Source organism: Argopecten irradians, chromosome 15, assembly GCF_041381155.1.
Source record: "Argopecten irradians isolate NY chromosome 15, Ai_NY, whole genome shotgun sequence".
Lineage (NCBI taxonomy): Eukaryota > Metazoa > Mollusca > Bivalvia > Pectinida > Pectinidae > Argopecten > Argopecten irradians.
In genome coordinates, this window is record NC_091148.1 from 1,037,180 (window position 1) to 1,056,761 (window position 19,582).

General features: G+C 33.7%; 2 protein-coding genes across 2 annotated transcripts in view; one reads left to right on the forward strand and one right to left on the reverse strand.

The window, feature by feature from the left end:
* Positions 1-8,296: 8,296 nt before the first annotated feature.
* On the forward strand, positions 8,297-10,755 carry LOC138309737 (FMRFamide receptor-like). Its single transcript, XM_069250956.1, has one exon. It carries the CDS (start codon positions 8,297-8,299, stop codon positions 9,404-9,406), a length of 1,110 nt encoding a protein of 369 aa, XP_069107057.1. The 3' UTR covers positions 9,407-10,755.
* A 1,812-nt stretch (positions 10,756-12,567) lies between these two features.
* Positions 12,568-19,582, reverse strand: part of LOC138309208 (aquaporin-1-like) — a 44,582-nt gene continuing 37,567 nt past the window's right edge. The window contains exons 6-7 of the mRNA XM_069250358.1: positions 16,861-16,972; positions 12,568-16,542 (exon numbers count right to left, since the gene is read on the reverse strand). Of these exons, the coding sequence (XP_069106459.1) occupies positions 16,442-16,542; positions 16,861-16,972 (213 nt within the window). The 3' untranslated portion in view covers positions 12,568-16,441. The remainder of the gene's footprint in view (positions 16,543-16,860; positions 16,973-19,582) is intronic.

Below are 19,582 nucleotides of genomic sequence, written 5' to 3' on the forward strand. Positions count from 1 at the left end.
TACTACATGAATTGCCATAACACGATTGTGAGAATCTGGTTTATTTTTCTAAAGAGAATGATTTCCATAAATCAAGAGTCGTTCTGTGTGTTTACCTTTAGCTTGATATATAGGATAAACGCCGTAATGGTCGTGTGCTTTAAGATATCTGACATCCCACGCCTGGCACCAGAGGGTTGCAGACATCGCTTTCCTGAATAAAGAAAGAAATAAAAATAAAATTACTTTTTTTTTTCAAAAGACATTGATGGAAAGCAAAATAGTAGACATATATACATATGAATGATTTTGTAATAGGATTATTTTTTCAAACCTTACAATTTCTTCTTCTTTACGTCTCCCTTGACACCACCTCACTTTGGCCATCAGTTGGTCTTTGTGAGGAAGCCACTGCTTATAAAACATAAAGGGAGTGGGACGACTGGTTTTCTCGTTTTCAATATAATACGTGGTGTCTTTAGCGACATGCTTTAGTCAGATATCACTATAAAAGCTTCACTTTGCTACAACAATGACACGCCTTTGCCTTACAAAAACACAGACATCTATCAGCTCCCCCCCTCACACACATACACTATATAGTATATAGATGATACCGTTTTTAAATATATTTAATATATTTAGCTGTTAATAGGATGCTTAGCCTAACCATGCAATCAACTAATATTTGAATGTGCCTAAATATATACATACTGAATTAAATCATAATTATAAACTTGAGACGGAGGTCATTTTCACCAATACTTCACATGGATAACCCTGCGGCGTACATCAATGTTGAGACATAACGACGTTCTTGTCATGGTGGCGCGATTTATATATAAAAAAATCTTTTATTTATTTCATGTTATACTGATTATGGAAGACAAATAATCAAACATGGTCGTGTCAAATGAACACGGATATTTCAACCCTCGAGTAAGAGTTTAGCAAAATATCGCGTTTGGGTTCTATAGTTCAGTGATACTTATTGCATATTTAGATACCATCATTTCCTGTGTAACACCCGCACCGAGACGAAGATGAGAAATGCAAAATCAGGCATAATATGTGACGATGTAAAATAAATTTCACATATCTTACATCGACAGATTGTCCACCAGTCGATACCACCAAATACGTCGATATAAAATCTTTGAAGTGTTAGTGTAGTATGCACCAGTAATGACATGTGCGTCTATGATATTCTAATTCCACATGAACAACAAAAAACCCTCAGAACTGTTCAAAGACGTGGGAAATTAACAAAAACATATAATTGGTTTGAAAATATGCTTCAAAAGCAAGAACATGAGTTAACTTAAAATATTCTTGCTTGAGGCGAGCGTAAGCTCGCTATTTACTTCCATACGTATAGCCGACATCTTTTCCAATTGTTTTTTCACAGATTTTTCTTTTCACAGATACCCCACATCAACAAATAGCCGGCATTTGAATTTTCTGATGAAACATTACGGTATCTCTGATTTCTAGTTGCATGTGTATTTAAAATTATGTAGAAATACATATATCGTCTTTTAATTTGGTTTTGTAAATATTAAAGTTTAAACCATGAGTAATCGTTTATATGACGGAGATTTTTCTCAATTTTTTACAGCTTTAGAAAATATAAACCATATTTTTGCTTCGGTATCATTTTCTTTTTTCCCCCTCTTCACTAATATTTTTGCTAATATGTATACACTAATTAACTTTGAGAGAACAAATAGGTTGTAAAAATGTAGTTACACTATCAATATTTGAGTGTCATTAATTTTCAAATTATCGATGTATTCGAGTGCATGTTGCGTTCGGAAACGTGTTAATTTCTTCATTATCAACACCGTATCGGCGATGTAGTGAGTTCAGTAAAAAATACACACTAAATAATAAAAAATATAATAAAATATAGCAAAGCAAAATCAATATTTGTTAACGGAACTTTCGTTTTTGCTTTTCATTATGTTCTTTTACGGTTTCCTGGAGTCATTTTGCAGCCATTACAGCATCAAAATGGTAATGAACACAATCTAAAGATACACTGGATAAACAGTTGTACTATGAGAAAATTACAAATTTTGCAGAGACATATTTTGTAACATCGGGTTATTTTGGTTTTCTCACCTAATATCTATGTTCAGGCAATTTGATCTTTTTGATCCTACCTCATACTTCAATTAAACTTTTAATTAAAATGGTTTCGCACGATTGATTTTTACAATTTCTCAGCCTTACCACCAGACCCTACATTACTTATAAGATTTTTTTCAGGAGAATTAGGATTCTAGATTATCTCTCCTTTAGTTTTAAACTTCTACAATCTCGCAGAAACAAACAAATATCAAACAAAATTTTATTGATGTTTAAATATAGTAAAGACCGGTGGCTATTAAATTATTGTCCGTTAATGAGCTAAGTTTATTTGTTATCTGGTTTTTTTTTTAAATTACTTTAATGTACCTTTAAAAACACAAAGAAACACCAGCTAGAAAAAAAACTTCGTTCCTACACTATTATTACTCTTAATTACTTTTCAAAAATTTCATATCTCGTCTGTGACTTTACTGTACTATACAGCTAGTAACATTATGTTCTTAAGGTAGGCCTACTTTTACTGGTAATTGGATTTCTTTAACTCCATATGTCTACTGTATTTTACTGTACAAACCCGCTAGCAATCATTTCGTTCTCACTGGTAGTTAGTTTACAGATTTAACAGATTTCGTATAAGCCAGCATTCCCTAAGCACTAGGTTAACCTTTCAAAAGAACCACTAATGAACGACCATAACACTATTTGGTGATCAGAAGAAAACGTGAGTAATATGAAACAAAACCGTAACATTTTTGTGACATTTCTGTTGTTTCAGAGGCGATATTTTCTTTCAGGCGGACTGAAACAACTGACTTAAAATCGGATCACGTTCACGGAAGCATTCAATGCCTTATCTGCATGGTGTTTTGTCCGATCGAATGTACAGCGGTGCCATTTCAGGCAGTCTGTTCAGTTAACATTTCTTTATACTGATCGGAATGTTTTATTTTTGGAATTTGACACGCGCCTGTCGTAACTTGTGACATTTATTGGGAAAGACATATGAACTTTCACCACGCGTGGGTGGATATCGGCTATCAACACTCACCCATCATCAATTCTATCATAACCACATTAGTTTAAGACCAGATATCAATAGAGCCGACATATCATTGATAGAAAACTATAAAATAATGTGTTATTTGTTCGGCGTCAGCCACTACCAGGAATGGGGATTCAGAAAACATGATATCGTCATCGGTGGTCAAGTAGTACAAGGAACCGCAACACTAATGTACCGCAGCCTACCAAAACACACAGTCATTCACACTCAACACTAATGTACCGCAGCCTACCAAAACATACAGTCATTCACACTCAACACTAATGTACCACAGCCTACCAAAACATACAGTCATTCACACTCAATACTAATGTACCACAGCCTACCAAAACATACAGTCATTCACACTTAACACATTGCACATATTGAAGTCCGTCCTTAAATGACCATGGCTATTGGTAAGATGTTAAGGATAATCAACAAAATCAAATTACCAAAGCACTAGTTCAGCCTTATTACTACATTTGTAAACATAACTATTTTCTCAGATGTTCTTGTATTTGAAGACAACCCCCTATCATGGACTTTATATTAATATTTTCAAAAAATATTTCATGTATTTGCTTGACTGTTTATGAAATATAAAAACAGGATAAAAAGATTCAGTATACAGAGATTTTCTGATTACCAGGTATATTTTCCAATTTTACACCGAGAGTTGGCATTCAACTCTCTGATAATTTATGATTCACTTCGAATTGCAAAACTCCCTTGCGCTTTTTACTTTTAAGCTCTCAGAGGTGAGAATTATGACATCAAAGTAACAGCGGGTTCTTGTGTCAGAACTCTTACCTTAGATACAAAACACAACACATGTACCAAACTCTTCACTCGCTTGCTTTTTTTTCGTTTTCCTTTTAATTCTAAAGCCATTCTTTCGCATGAAATGGATCAGTTGGTGACGTTGTTGTGCTAGGCTGTTTTGTACGAATGGCCAGGAAGGTTTTATTTTGTGTGTTGAAAAGGTAATCAAAATGATAAGATTACAAGAATGAAAAAAATGTTTTATGTGTATTAGCGCGTAAGAAGAATATATAACGAAAAAAATGTTTGAATTTCTTACATTTTCTCAAACCTATAGGCATACACGAGGACTTCCGAATGGAGTTTTACCCGCAACGGAGTATAAACCGCGGGAAGCACAGTCAGGCATCTTTTGTAAAATAAATTCTAGATATTATGACCCATGCTGGCAGATTGACCGCGTCAAATACGTTGATATAACATTAAAAGTATAGTAATAACGTATAATCACATTTACACGTGAGTCTAGTGATTCTAGCTCTGGATCTTGTCATATGGAATTTCAAATGAAAGACAGATAAGTTACAGGTATAGCTTAAACAGTTAAAAGGATATAACAGTGTCGTTTAAAGGCCCACCAAATGTTTCTTAAAAATGATTATAACATTAGAAAATATCATAAGAAAATTTCATTTAAACTAATAACTTTTGCGACAATATCATCAAACTCATTCAACGTTCATTTTTTCTAAAGTAAGAGAAGATATGTAACTTAATACATGTTTCAAACCAATAACTCACATTTAATAACCGATATTAAAGAACCAACACGACTTCACAGTATTCTATCATTCTCAAAACGCCCCCACTGGAAAGGGTATTGATGGTGACCATTGACATCGTATATAGGAGATCAACCTAAAGAATTGTTACAAATTACCCTAGCCTTAACCTTCGATCTCTTAATCAATACAGAGTCACACTATGTTGGAGATTAATGTTTGAAAGACACAGGCACTTAACAAATCGATTCATTTATTTATATTTGCTTTCACCTCAACCGCTGACAGTTGCTGCATCGTGTGTCATGTACAGATCCATTCTCACAGATTGATTTTTCTTGACAAGTTTATTTTATGAAACACTTCCATTCATTAATAGACAGTAACATCAATGTAAGTAATTATCCACCTTAGCCTTGACCTCTCTTTGGTTATTTGATTTATTGACCTTGCATTCAATACTTTTTACTGGTGACCTTGACATTAGTGCACCAACTATAATAAACTTCCGGTTTTGTAAGGTTACGAGGATTATTTATATAGTACGCTGTTACTCCGGTTCATCGTAAAACAGGTACCGGGGGTTGTTCGCTCAAGGTGATCTTAGAAGCATTTCATTTTATATGAAAAATGATAACAGTGGCTAGTGGTTCAACAGGTTTAAACTTAGAACAGGATATGATAAAGACGAAAAATACGTGAAGAATAAAATTCCATATTGAACACTGAGAAGCGTTGGTTTGTTATTCAGATACAAAATTATTATTTATGCGACAAGTTTGATATTATAGATCTTTCAAAAGGATCATCACATCATGTCATTTAAATTTCTAATATCCGTATCTGCCCATTTTTTTCATGATACAGAAAAGTGTTGAAAAAACTTGCTGTAAATTATGCAGAGACAGGACGTTATCGACGTCAAGATGAGCGATAATGATTCGGAAACTTTTGATAAAATCAAATAAATATTGAACATCGCTATGTTGGTCCCATTTAGTGAAACAAATCGGAGTTTTTGTAACGTCGTTCCCGAAAGCTTCATATGATTACTTTTTATATACCGTAACTACGTAACGTCTTTCCGAACTCTTCCGAGGACGGGTCATGAACTTTCCGACTTCCGTTCGGCAATAATCTACTACGGCGATCTCGCCATTACAAGAAATTTCGTGATTTCTGATGTTGGAAATACGAACAGTATAACTTTAAACGTGCAGACTTTTCATCCATGTGAAGAATGTTCTCAAGTACGTACGGTGTTTTATTTTTGATTCTGAAACTGTCGATCATGATCTTCAAAAAATGTATGATACCATCATTTCAAGTTCGATAGGAACGGTAAAGCTAAGGAAAAGACGCTTCCCTTCGTGATACGACAATGACCTTATATCAGTAACTAGGGAGCCAATTACATATCAAATTTTGAACTTTCTATAAAAGACAATTCCAAACGTTTTTGAGGTTTTGTTAAAGGTAAATAGAAGGAGGGGGAGTCCCAAACTCGGTCTCTGACAGTTCCGCATCATCTTCCAACAGTAACGATTCCTCAAACATGTTTTACTCGGTTTTTTAAAAAATGTGTTCTGTGCTGACGACAATTGTGACCTTCCTAAAATATATGCCAAAATGAATTTGTTTAAACAGATAAATGTAAAAAAGGCTTGTGTCTACGACAATATTTCTGGTGTTGTGTTTAAAGACTGTGCAGAAGAGTTATATGGACCACTATATAACATTTTTTTAAGTTCACTGAAAGGGGATATTTTCCCGACTATTTTTAAAATAGCTAATGTAATTCCTACATTCTAATCAGGTAAACGTAACGACGTTACTTAACACAGACTGTGTCGTTACGGTACTTCCAATTTCATCTCAAGTTTTTGGAAAAAACTTGCTGATGAATTCTCAAATTTAATTAACCCACTCGTCTGTGAAGAGCAGCATGCATGGTTTTATGCCCAAGATACCAACTTTTAGAAACCTAGCATGTTTTACTGACAAGATCTCTGAACTTGAATTGCTTGCTGTATATACCGATTTTTCGAAGGCATTTGGCAAAGTTAACCGCAAATTGATCTTACACAAGTTGAAACCTTATGATGTAGAAGGAAATATCTTAAAATCGTTTACAACCAATCTAAAAGGTAGATTCCAGCCTGCTACTTTATATGGAGCAACATCCAGTTGGTGTGATGTAACTTCAAGTGTGTCTCAAGGGTTAATGCTTGGTCCTAAACTTTTCCTTGTTTTTTTTATTAATGATCTGCCTTTTATTTTGAAACAACCTTTGCAGACGACAGTGAAATTTTCAAGTGTGATAGATCGCCGTTTGAGTATGACCAGCTACAGAGTGATATAGACTGACTGTTTTAGTGGTGTTTTGAGTGGAAAGTGAACTTGAAAAAGTGCTGTCAGGTCATTTGTACTAACAAGAAAAATGCATGGATTTTAACTACAGAATGAATTGCGTGAATCTAACGAATGAAACGTGTGTAAAAAGACTTGGGTGTGTGACTGTCGGCTTCATTGCGTTTTAGTACCCATAGCAATCGTACCGTTTCTTAACGTTATTGTATGCTCGGTTTTTATAAAACGTACATGTAAAAGTTTTACGCAGGCGTAATGTCTCTGTATATTACTCTTGTGAGGAGTCAGTTAGAATACTGCTGTCACATCTGGCCTCCTTACCACACATATTTAATTCATAGTTTGTATTTTTTATGTTTCAAGGCCCACATTAATTACAACACTATGTCTAAAGCTGACATCTGTAAATATTTAAATCTTCCTAACTTGGAAAGTTGGGGGACATTTTAAGACATGGTCTTTCTTTTGAATTGTGTCAACAGTACTTACAATTGTTCTTACCTAGTCAACCAATTGTATTTAAGCCCCTGGTCGTAATTTATGTTCAAGTCGTTCCAATCAATTTTATTGTCAGCGAAGTAGAGTTAATGATAGAAAGTACAGTGTCTTAAACCGAATGCAATCTAGTTAAAATGGTATTACTTCTGCGTCTGACAGTGATACGTTTTGTTTGTTCATTGCACCATTTAAAACTCGTTTAAAGACAATCATCCATTAGTTTGTAGTTGGATGTTTTCTTCTGTTTCTCTTTTATCTAACATTTATCCGTGATATATTTTATATTGTGTTGAATGTAATAATGTGTTCTGGTCTGGTCAGAAATTAATAAAAACACTCTCTACTTGCACATTTTTGAATTGAAAACGGAAGCAAAAATATGATAATGCAACTAAGAAAAACAATTATGATAATTTAATTTTGAAGATATTCTTCTCTTATTGCCACTAAGCTTGTGTCATCTCCATCTATATCCGAAACAATACAGAATATGGAACATATGCAATTGCAAATATTGTTCAGATATATAATGATGTTAACGTTTCTATCTTTTCAGTAGTGATGTTTAATACCTTTGTGACGAATCCCTGACTCGAGAACACCAATTTTAGTCTACCATAAAAATAGTTCGAAGATGGAGGAGGCCCTATATACTGGAAGCACAGTGGATTCACTAATTCACCATTTTGAAAATCAAGTTACGTCATTTCCGGATTCTGCAAATGATACCGGCCAGGTTGTCATGGTAACTTCAGAGTCACTCCGGATGACTCGATTTATTGCTCAAAATATCCTAGCGCCTGTTTTAGTGACTTGCGGTGTCATTGGGAATATATTTAACATTGTTGTTCTAAGGAGCCCGAAGATGAAAAGTTCGACAAATGTTTATCTCATGGCTCTGGCGATTTGTGATTCGATGTATCTGGTCTTTATGTTCGTGTTATCGTTTTTTAACTGTGAAAATAAAAACCAGTTAAAATTTATTTTCTATTCTATACCATTCGGTCGTGTGTGTTCGGATTTGTTTGGGAATACCGCGGTTTGGTTGACAGTGGCCTTCACCTTGGAACGATACATTGGGGTCTGTCATCCCATGAAGGGAAAAGCATGGTGTACTATAAGGAAGGCTAAGATGGCTGTCATCCTTGTCTTCATCATCTCGCTTATCAATACATTTCCTGAATTCTTTGAACTCGAAATCGTGGAAATAAACGACATCGGGGAGGTCGGTGGAGATCGAAAAGCAGTACTGAAATGCCAGACGACAAATTTTGGTAGCACTTCCAGTTACCAAATAGGATATTTCTGGTGGTATGTTGCATTCTTCAATTTCGTTCCGCTTATTTTGCTGGCGGTTTTCAACAGTATACTGATTATGTCAGTGTGGAAGGCAAATAAAACCAGACGGACATTGTCCAATTCGTCCGTAATCGGCGAAACAACAAGACAAGCAACTGAACAACAGAAAGTGACAACCATGTTGATATCAGTGGTGATTATATTTCTGATCTGCCAGCTGCCCTGGGCGGTCCTCTTACTGTACAAGGCTTCTGCCAGTAATACCCAAGCCCATGGCGATAGTCTCCGCATAGCTGGGAATATATGTAACTTATTGGTAGAATTTAACTCCTCAGTTAACTTTTTACTTTATTCGTATTTCAGTAGCAGATTCAGGCGTACTTTTCAGAGTATATTTTGTAAATGGAAACGGGAACGAGATAGACGACGATCTCTTTCGAGTTCCTCTGATACCTTTCGGAAGTCCTCTTCCTCCAAGGATAGCACCACGGTGACATCAGTGTCTTCCTACAGATCGAAACGAAGTGTTGTATCTGATGGTTCTGCTAGAGAAAATCTTTTGTGTCAGAAAGTCTGATGTGTGCAAGAGCAGTTACCTCCCTTGATACAAATATAACTTTATTAATTCATTATTTGTGGGATTGTTTGCTATCATGAAAAAGACTTTAAACAGATAAGTACGAAGCGAAAGCAATGTAAGTTACCGGACATACTATCCAAAGATATTTCTACTAGTCAGGAGTGCTTTTGCATTTTTTTTTTTTTTTTTTTTTTTTTTGTGTAAATGTTTGAAAAATGTAATTGGAACAAGTTGATATTGTGCATGCCTTTTGAAAGTAGAATTTACTTGTTAAAATGTAAATGTACAGATAAAAAAACAAGGAGGTTTTTACTATTTTAAGGTTTGCTTAGTTGAAATTTAAGAGCGATGCATATGTATATGAAACACGTAAATTCAACAGCGATTTCCTATGAAGCCAAAACAATTGCTAAAAAAATTAAAAGTCGAGATTTCGATCTCAGACTCCGGTTCCGGCCATTATTTTAGGGTGAAAGACACTAAAAAAAATCCTCCCACCTACCGACCCTACTTTTTGCCAATGTTACCCTGAAGCTATATGTTGTTTTTAGCCTAAGATTAATTACATGACTACTTAGTTTTGCAGGCTAAAACATCTCTATGTCAAATCATTACGTTAGCAGTAAAAACAAATGTGTAAACATTTACAGATGTAAACTAAAAATGCTACAAACGATATTTTCTGCTCAATTAATCAGAAAAATATTGTCACAATGACATGTACATGTATAAAAAATAGTCATTAACCTATTTTCGAACGAGAATTAATTCCTTATTCTCGAAAAACATATTTTCTTTGTTCTTCAACCATAGAAATTATCATCTCTTCGGCGTAATAGTTTCTTGTATTCACCCAAAATGAAATCAATAATGTCATGCTGTGTAATATAGTGTTTGAGTACAAGCACTAGGTGATCATTTAATTATAATAGATAAAAGTGCTTATGTTTAAGAACATTCTATGATACTAAGTATATGTATGATATTGACAAACATCAGTAACCGAGTGTATATGAAGTCTATAATTATGTAAATCATGTTACACACTGTATCAAACATTCGCTTTGTATAGCAGAAATGTGATTTGTGTCATCTGGTCAGCCTAACCATCAGCCTTAAATATCGATACTGATTAGGATATGGATTGTTTTGCCTCATATTTGAGATAATAAAAGTGGCTATACTAAGGCTTACGAAAATTTCCACATTGAAAATATTTATGTTTATTTTATGTCAATAAAACAATAAAGTTGCTGTTTATAACCAAATCTGTTATTAAATATGAACCGTGTTTGATGTAATACCGTTATTACTTTGTTATTTCTAAGTTTGTTCTCACACTTACAGAAATTTAACCAAACCCCAACAAAATTAATCAAGCAGTCAAATCTGATCCTCCCGTTTGCGCTGAATAGAATGGACGTTGGAAAACTGGTTCGCCCATTGCCAGTACATGTATATTGTGACAAGATGGGTGTGATATTTGATATCTCTAGCGTTATGCTTCAGTTAGAGAGCACTATAAAAAAGACAAGCGTCCAAAATGTTACAAGGAGATAGAACACAAAAATACGACAGCCTCCAAAACCATACAGACATTCACACGCCTCGCCACATTTCACACACGGAAGACCATCCTTAAAGCTGACAATGCAAGTTTAAATGTAAGCATTTGAGATTAAAAACATAATAAAGTATTAATTTTAACTTGCATTATCAGCTTTAAATGATCCTGACTGCTTATAGAATATTCAAGAATCGATCTTTGTCCATAAAGACCACCCAAGCAGTCAAGACAATATGACTTTATAGCCATGTTGGAATTGGTCAATTAGGACTCATAGAAAACGGTCTTATTTAGTCTTTACACAGTGGTGGTCGCTAAAACATGTTTAACTGTAGTTATTATGGTAAAAATTATAAATCTTTTAAATTATTTTTTTATACAAATGTAGACATCACCCAATTAAGTAATACCAGGCTTCAGGTCATGAAACAGTGTTTGACTTACGTTTTTGCTTAGATAATAAAAAATGACGTTGTTTTTTGTAACGTCATCTGTCCTTTACAAAATTAAAGATTGTTTTAGTCTTAGAGATTGTTACATGATCTTGAGGCCAGATATATAGCTGCTGTTACCAAAACAAAACATTTTTTAGAACTGATATTTGATCTCAAATAACTATATTGTATGTATGGTTAATGACTTTTGTGACCTTTGTGACCTTTGTGCCTCCCAAATCCGTCAAATTTTCAAACCTTACATCTGTGATCGAGTTCAAGGCATCTGTAGTTGCTATGGTTACCATCATAAATATACATTGACCCTCATAACGTGGACATTTTGTCAATCTTGTCCATTGTATGCCTAGTTTTACATCTAGAAACCATAGAGCGCATCCTTGAACAGTAAATTTCTTCGACAGGTGTATCCAAAGTGTTCATATGTTCTCAGTATTAAATTTGTTCAAGGTTGTACTGTATTGTTTCTTAGACAATAGTATCAACAATAGACATATCATTTTTGAAAATTGACTTAATTGATACACATTTCGTATGGTTAATAAGGCAACTAAAGCAGCAATATTAGAAAACTTCAATTACATTTGAATAAAGGATGTACTAAACATTTCGAATACACCAACTTAATTTCTTAACACTGAAAAAATGTGGGGTAAAAAAACCCAAGGCATCCACATTCCTTTAAACTGAATGTGTTTGTTATTTCTCATAAAGGTCCACTACCTTTCCGAAACGGCTTATAATTTTTTTTTAAATGGGAATTTAAAACGAGATAGATAATTTTGTAGAGTCGCAAAAGTTATTAACATACTGTTTATACTGCACTCATTAAAAATAAGTAAAATAAATAACATGATAATTTTCATAACACGGGTCGTCTTTTTTTCCCAACGGTCGTTCTAGATACCGCACTGTAATTTACTATCACTGCGCCAGAAGGAAACAGCGACATGGCTTTCCAATGTTATCATATATTACACAGGAAATCTTGAATATGTTTGGTGTTATTACCTCATCGTAAAGTCATTGATATATGTTTTCTGATGGTATTAATGTTTTAAGAAATCTTTGAATTTTGCTCCTGAAAGGTAGTGGGCCTTTAACCAGATGGAAGATAAAAATTAACGAACACAGAATCTGTATCAAAGTTATTTAATCTTTCTTTGTATGTAAATACATTAGTCATATAATAATGTTTTCTGACGCAATGTCTCGTCTTTGTATATTACAGAGGTTAAAAACTCCCTTGCGAGTAGGTATCTTTTTTACGTTATTATTTTGTGAGCGCAATTCATGTCGCTTTCTCCGGAAACATATGACGCTATGCTCGCAAACACATGATGTCACAATCAATACCTACCCGCAAGGGCAGATAACTCTGTGATCTGCAACTACAGATTACAATCACTGCAGCAACGCAACACTATAATAATTTTATAACAATATACACATGGCATTATCATTACACGTGCAATGCAGAGGGACATTTACTATGCAAATCGTAAACGATTTATTATTTTTCTTAAGATTGAGTTCTAAACGGAGGGCCGTGCGTTCAGAAATTCCTTAATATTTAAGGAATCGAGTCAAACCCCTCAAAAACATTGACGTTTGCTCGTCAGTAGCATCGCTTAATTACGTAAACAAAAGATGGATAAAAACAAAACTGTCAAATGAAAGAAAGAAAGTGTCGTTAATGTACCAACAACCGTTTGAAATATATGTATAATGTGTGTAATTTGTTTTTTGGAAAATTGTGCGCCAATGGAGATAAAAATTCTTTATATTTTGGCTCTCCGTAAGAAAACCGAAAACTATAATCACATTTATGTATAAAATTATATCAACTATATCATTACGTCATTAAACAAGAAAATATATAATATAATAATATATAACAATATTGTAACATTGGTTGAACCAATACATGCTAAATAACAATAGAATATGGCACTGATGTGTTTTATAAAAACAATACAGCATAATTAATCCGAACAATATGATCCGCTATTGTTTACAGAGTAGGAACACTTATACAGGGTTTCTTCGGTATCTGTTTTGCTGGAACAAGGAGGGTCAAACACAATGTTAAAGGTGAAAAATTACGTTGCCGGGAGCTTTGTTTGAGATCCTTTCCAATTTTTGTGCTTCATTTACAGAAGCGTGACGTCACAAAATAATCATATTTAAGCGATATTCACTATATTAATTAGAGAAGTCAAATTGAGAATGAAAAATCCCTATAGGATTCGTTTTTTAAAGACGCTCCACCGCTGACAAATAGTAATTTTTCACTATTAAAAACAGGAGCAGACGATTTAGTATTTTTCTTCAGTTACAAAAGTTACTTACTTTACACCATTACCACCATTCAACAGTTTGAGCTTCTAATTTTACTTCAAGTTCAAAATATAAAAAAAATAATTAATTGCATCCCGAAAAAATTCCGTGCCACTATATCCTATATGGAATGAAGTACTGATTGCGCTTGCACCAAAGGCAAAATAAAATATTTTATATCATTTTTCGTGTTAATTAGACATATATATACACGATTAAACACCAATTACTGTTCAAATAATGAACATCATTTATGCTCTGTCGGCGGTGGAGCATCTTACCATTGACCAATGCCGGATTGGAAGGGAGGTAACTCTCATAAAACATAATCGATATAGCATACACAACCAATATTTTCCTAACCTGAATTTCAGGTCAAGAAATCTACTTGAATTCCAGGTCAAGAAATCTCGACCCAAAATTCAGCTTAGTTTCAGTTCAATTTCAGGTTCGGAAATATTGGCTGTGTAACTTGTAATTGTTTTTGGACACAAAAAAATAGCTAAATAGCATTTTTGGATAGACAGTCGTAAAGCAAAATGTCAAGTTAAAATAAAATCAAACCTCTTTTTCCATTTCTAATCACACACTTGCTGTTGTCTCCCCTTACCTGAGCGTAAAATTTCCAAAGAGAAATATTTATATTTAGCAAATAATTTCCCTCTACTTCTCATATATTTATAATTGTAAGGATCTCAACTCAATTTAACAACCGCTAAATATCAACGATATGAGAACGCTTAGGCAGAAGCACAACACACAATCATTTTTTCACGCACCGAAAATAGGAAACAACATTAAAAAGGGTTAGAAATGCATTATGGTATGATTAAATATTTCTACCACCGAGAATAGAAGTATTACTTCATCACAATGAAATATAAGTAAATCAATTAAAACTAAATTTCAAGTTAATTTAGTTATGTTCAATAATTAATCAGATTTCGCTGTGATAGCTGAGATAAGGCTATAGGGGTTGGTTTTTTTTTGCGTCATTTTCATTTTCTTAAACCTACCATCCAGCAAGGCAAGAAACACACACAAGAAAATAAACACAATGTTTTGCTAAGGAATTCAAGGTTTTCTGGGGTTCAAATTGATACTGATTTTTGTATATTTTTCTACACGTTATTTCATTTCAATTGATCAAATTAAGAAAAGAGTTTTCTCTTTATATATTGTATATATATGGATATTGTAGGAAACATTACTTACCCTGTTACACACATCTTTTATTTTCAGATCGGAAATGTTTGTATTTGTTTGTTTGTTTGGGTTTTTTTTTTTTTTTTTTTACTCGAGAGACCTAAATCCAACCAGCACGCGGACGCAAAACAGAAAAACACATAACTATAGCCTTATCTGTTATGGACAAACGTAATGTAATATTTATTTTTTTTTTATATTTTTAAGCATTAATCAATACATAATGTATATTTCATGGATTAAAATTTTCTAACTTTTAATAATGAGGTAAGCAGTTTAATTACATCTCTTGATTTCTAATGTTAAAATTGAGAACAGTTTTTAAATTTAACGACTGACTCGGATCCGTTATTCAAACAATTGCAGTTCTTAAAAAAATTTAAATTTCAGAAATGCCTTATTTTTCAACGTCGTACTAATTTGAAGCTAACCTGATACACTATTAATTATCCAAAAATATTACATGATAAAGAATTGCGTAATCAAATGTTTTTGTTAGAGGATACAACACTGTCTAAGATGATCATACAACCATACTGTTGATGTTTGCAGCAAAAGCAACTAGATTAGTAAATCTGAAGTTAAAAGGCGAAAAAAAGGCCATAAAAGGCTTAGAACTTAATGAATATTTTTAAGAGAACTGAAGTCAATTTTACCATTGAAGAGAAGAGGCATACGTTTTACAAAAGCAATATAATAAAATTGCATTAAAAAATATATATATTTAGTGCATCGAAATAGATTATCAAACATATCACATTTTGAAATCACCTTTAAACAGCTGTTCATGGACCAAAACAGTCATGGCCAACATTTTATCCAGCAGTCGATCTCGTTCCATTATAGAGTATTATGGATGCATGGTAACCGACGATTTAATGCACTCAATATATTAAACTTATGTGTGAATATCATAGTTAATATAATGAAAAGTTGTGAACTCTAATAAATGTCATAGCAATTATATAGAGGAATAAAAAAACTTGTAAATGAAATTTTATGGAAGGATTCTTAAAAGTTTTAATTTTATTTTTGCGAGCCTTGATGAGCAAGAATTAAAGACCCGTTTCATAAAATTTCAATCACAATTAATATGTCTGTCATGACGTCACAACGGATTTTCTATCCGACATAGCCACTTAAATAAATATATTACACTAGTGACATACATGTATGTTAATATATCACATGGATGAAATTATTGAATATCAGGCGGATTATGTGGTAAATAACGTTACATGCTACATAAATAACCCGTCCATACCATTAAATGTGGTGAGTACAAAAAGTTCAACGGTTAAATAGGTAGACTGCATAACCCCACTGAGTACATGATGAATTGTTTTTCACGTTTACCCCTGAAAACACACGTAGACTCTTCTTAATCAAACACTGGACCAGTTCATTATGACATTTCAGGGGATGAAGGTGTTAACAAATCCCAGTGTATGACACATGACCTAATTACAAATTCATCGATAGCTTTTCGACTGGATCACCACCATTTCGTTGCACATCTGCCTTGAAGTAATCTCGGGGAATACAAATCAGGTTACCGTCTTCCGCTATAGGTCAAAGAAAATTATAGTTATAAATATGTTATTTTTATCTACAAAACTGTTTAAATGTTCTATAAACTTAATTCAAAAATAATTTTGGGAATATTTTCCTAAAATTTCTCCTAAATAAGTTGGGTTTTTTTGCAGTATATACGTTATTTCATTACGTATACTTAATTAATATTTTAACAAAAGCAAAATAGATTAATTATTTTATGTCATTTTTATGTATATTTGAAACTTACAATTTTTAACTGATAGGTAAAACATGTGAACAAAACGAGAATACCTAAATGTGTCTCCAAACAATGTAAATAAACTTACATAATTTTTGAATTGCTTCGTCCATACTGATCAACCCCTTATAGGGATTGAATAGGAATTTGTAGAGGAGTGCCGACAATGACCCACCAATCAGTGGTCCTACCCAGTATACCTGTCAAAAGAAGCAGAAATGTAAACAATTAGCAGTGAAGATTCATTTCGCTAATTTTCAGCCTGGTGCATTGATGACGCACGAGTGTAGGGGATGTATCGAAATTCGAATAGAACAAACTACAGAGTAAATTTATTAACATACGGGTCAACGATACATATATCCAAATATCCGCTGGTCTATAACCAGATATAGCCGTGTGAGGTTTCCATGTCAACCACTAGGGTAGGAAAAGTTGCGCGCACTAAACTTTTGAACCGGAATTTCCGACGAAACGTGACGCCATGCAGCGTAACCATGGTGTGGAGAGCTAGTTCGTCACCTCTGTGTATTTGGTATTGTACTTTTGTGGGGTTGTGGAGATTTTTATTGTAGTATCAAAATTCCGATCATCAATGAAACAGCCTTTGTTTCCCTTGTACAACGTATATTACATAATATACTATATAAAGCGACAATTCAGTCCAAAAGAACATTAAAATTTGCACGTATATCGGAAATAATCCAGTTATAATGGCAGTCAGATGGGTTGTTTTACTGTGATATGCCAAAAAAGTCCATGGTGGTGAAATGTGTGTGAATCGTTCAAGCTCGCTCGCTGTCCGCCATCACACATCCATTGTCGTCGAACGTCTTGTATGCTAAACCCTGGCCCTTGATCGTTGAGTAATAGAACTCTTACAGCAGTGTGTTCACCTTATCAGGCGCATGCTCTTGTCTAAAAACCAAATTAATCAACTCCTCGGTGGTTATGTATTGTATCTGTTAAACTTTTGTGAATTTGGCTCGGGTATGGGTACATCGTACATACTGTACATACTTAATCGTATTGCTATACCATTTGGAATTTCAACGGTTACAATTAAAATACTTAATAAAGTCATTGAATTTGTCAATATTTTATATTACATATTTCATAAGGAATGTAGAACATGTTTATGTCATATTTTGCCTCGTGGTTATGTAACAGAATTAGCCTCACTTAATTGTCTCTTTTAGGTAAGAGATATTTAAACTGCTTACAGACTTATCATAGAAATGTTCCGGTCTGATTCATCAGAAGAAAAATGTTTTTATTACTGCTAAATAATGCTCCTAGAGTGCACCTATATTATGTATTTCGCTAAGTTTAGATACGTTATGCAGATAACGGGAATTATCTTACCATAAATACCTCAAATTATTCTTTATGATTTTTATGCTGCTCAAATAGTTACTGTATTCAGAGATGCGTGTAAGATAATGACACTTCATAAAGCACAGGGAATTGCAAAAACTAGTCCATAAAGTCAACACCGTATGTACAATTTCAAGGTTGCGGGAACACTCAACTGTTAGACAGGGTGACACATCCTTATTTTCAAGGTGCTGTATCTTCGCAATTTTGAAAGTTAGTGCTTAAACATTTTTCAACTTACATGTATGTACTAAGAGCATGCTCCAATATTTAAAACTTTTGTTTGGTAATTTTGTATTTGATGTTTCACCTCGTATCGAATCCATATCCAAGCCATCATTTTTGATATCATTGCATGAGGAAACACGGGATATATACACCTTTACCTGAATAACTAAACACAGATGCAGTGGAGCGAACGGTACAGCGAACAGATACAAAAAAACTTTCTTTTTCTTTAATGTTTAGTTTTTGTTTAGCCTATGACCTTGACCTTCAATATTATCGATCAAAAGCTAAAATACTTTCCAGAAAATGGAACACACCAGTAAACAACAAAAAAAAAAGAAAAAAAAATCTTTAAATAAATGTAATATGCTATATTAACATCATAATGTGATTTTCCGATTGTGTACCACATACATATATGTGAATTCAAATCATAGTAAGTCACATCATTAATTGAAATAAACAGAAATGCTATATAAATTTGTTTCTACTTTTGCAACACGTGTAAACATGTAACAGTCATATTTAAATGTAAAGTGTAGATGCCAAATTCCTACATCCCTGCAAAATCATATGTCACGAATGTCAATGTATTATATTAATATATAATAGTTTATTTCTCGAACGGAACTGAATTTAATCAGTGTCAAGGGAGGTTGACAAGGCAGAGTTATATCCCTTTACTTGTTTTTTTAACGTCATTGATGCTGTAGCCAGCTGTTCCAACTGCTCATTCAAGGTATTCTAATATCTATCCAAGTTAGATTTTATTAAGTACACTAGGAATTGAGAAACATCCGCGGGGAAGGCAAAATAAGAACACTGAAATGAAAATGCTATCATTGTCAAGCGCGTGTGGTATTTCCTATGACTTTTGGGAGAGGGGTTGATATCATTTAAATGTGTCACTTCAAGACAGTCCCTAAATTCGAAGTTCCCCGTAAAAAATATTATCGATTACGACACAAGTTAATTACTTCGTATTCCCCAGATAAAAGCACGCGATAGGTCTTAGAGTGGGATGAACCCGGAGAGCCCGTAGAAAACCCACATGATCGGTTCGGTGACCCTTTTCACGTGCCGGGGATTGAACCCCCGGCTAGGTGAAAGGTACGGACAAAATTTACATACCTTGTTCAGGTGGAATCGGAATTGTCTTATAATAGAAGCCTATCGCCCACATACCAATCCTACACAAATAGAAT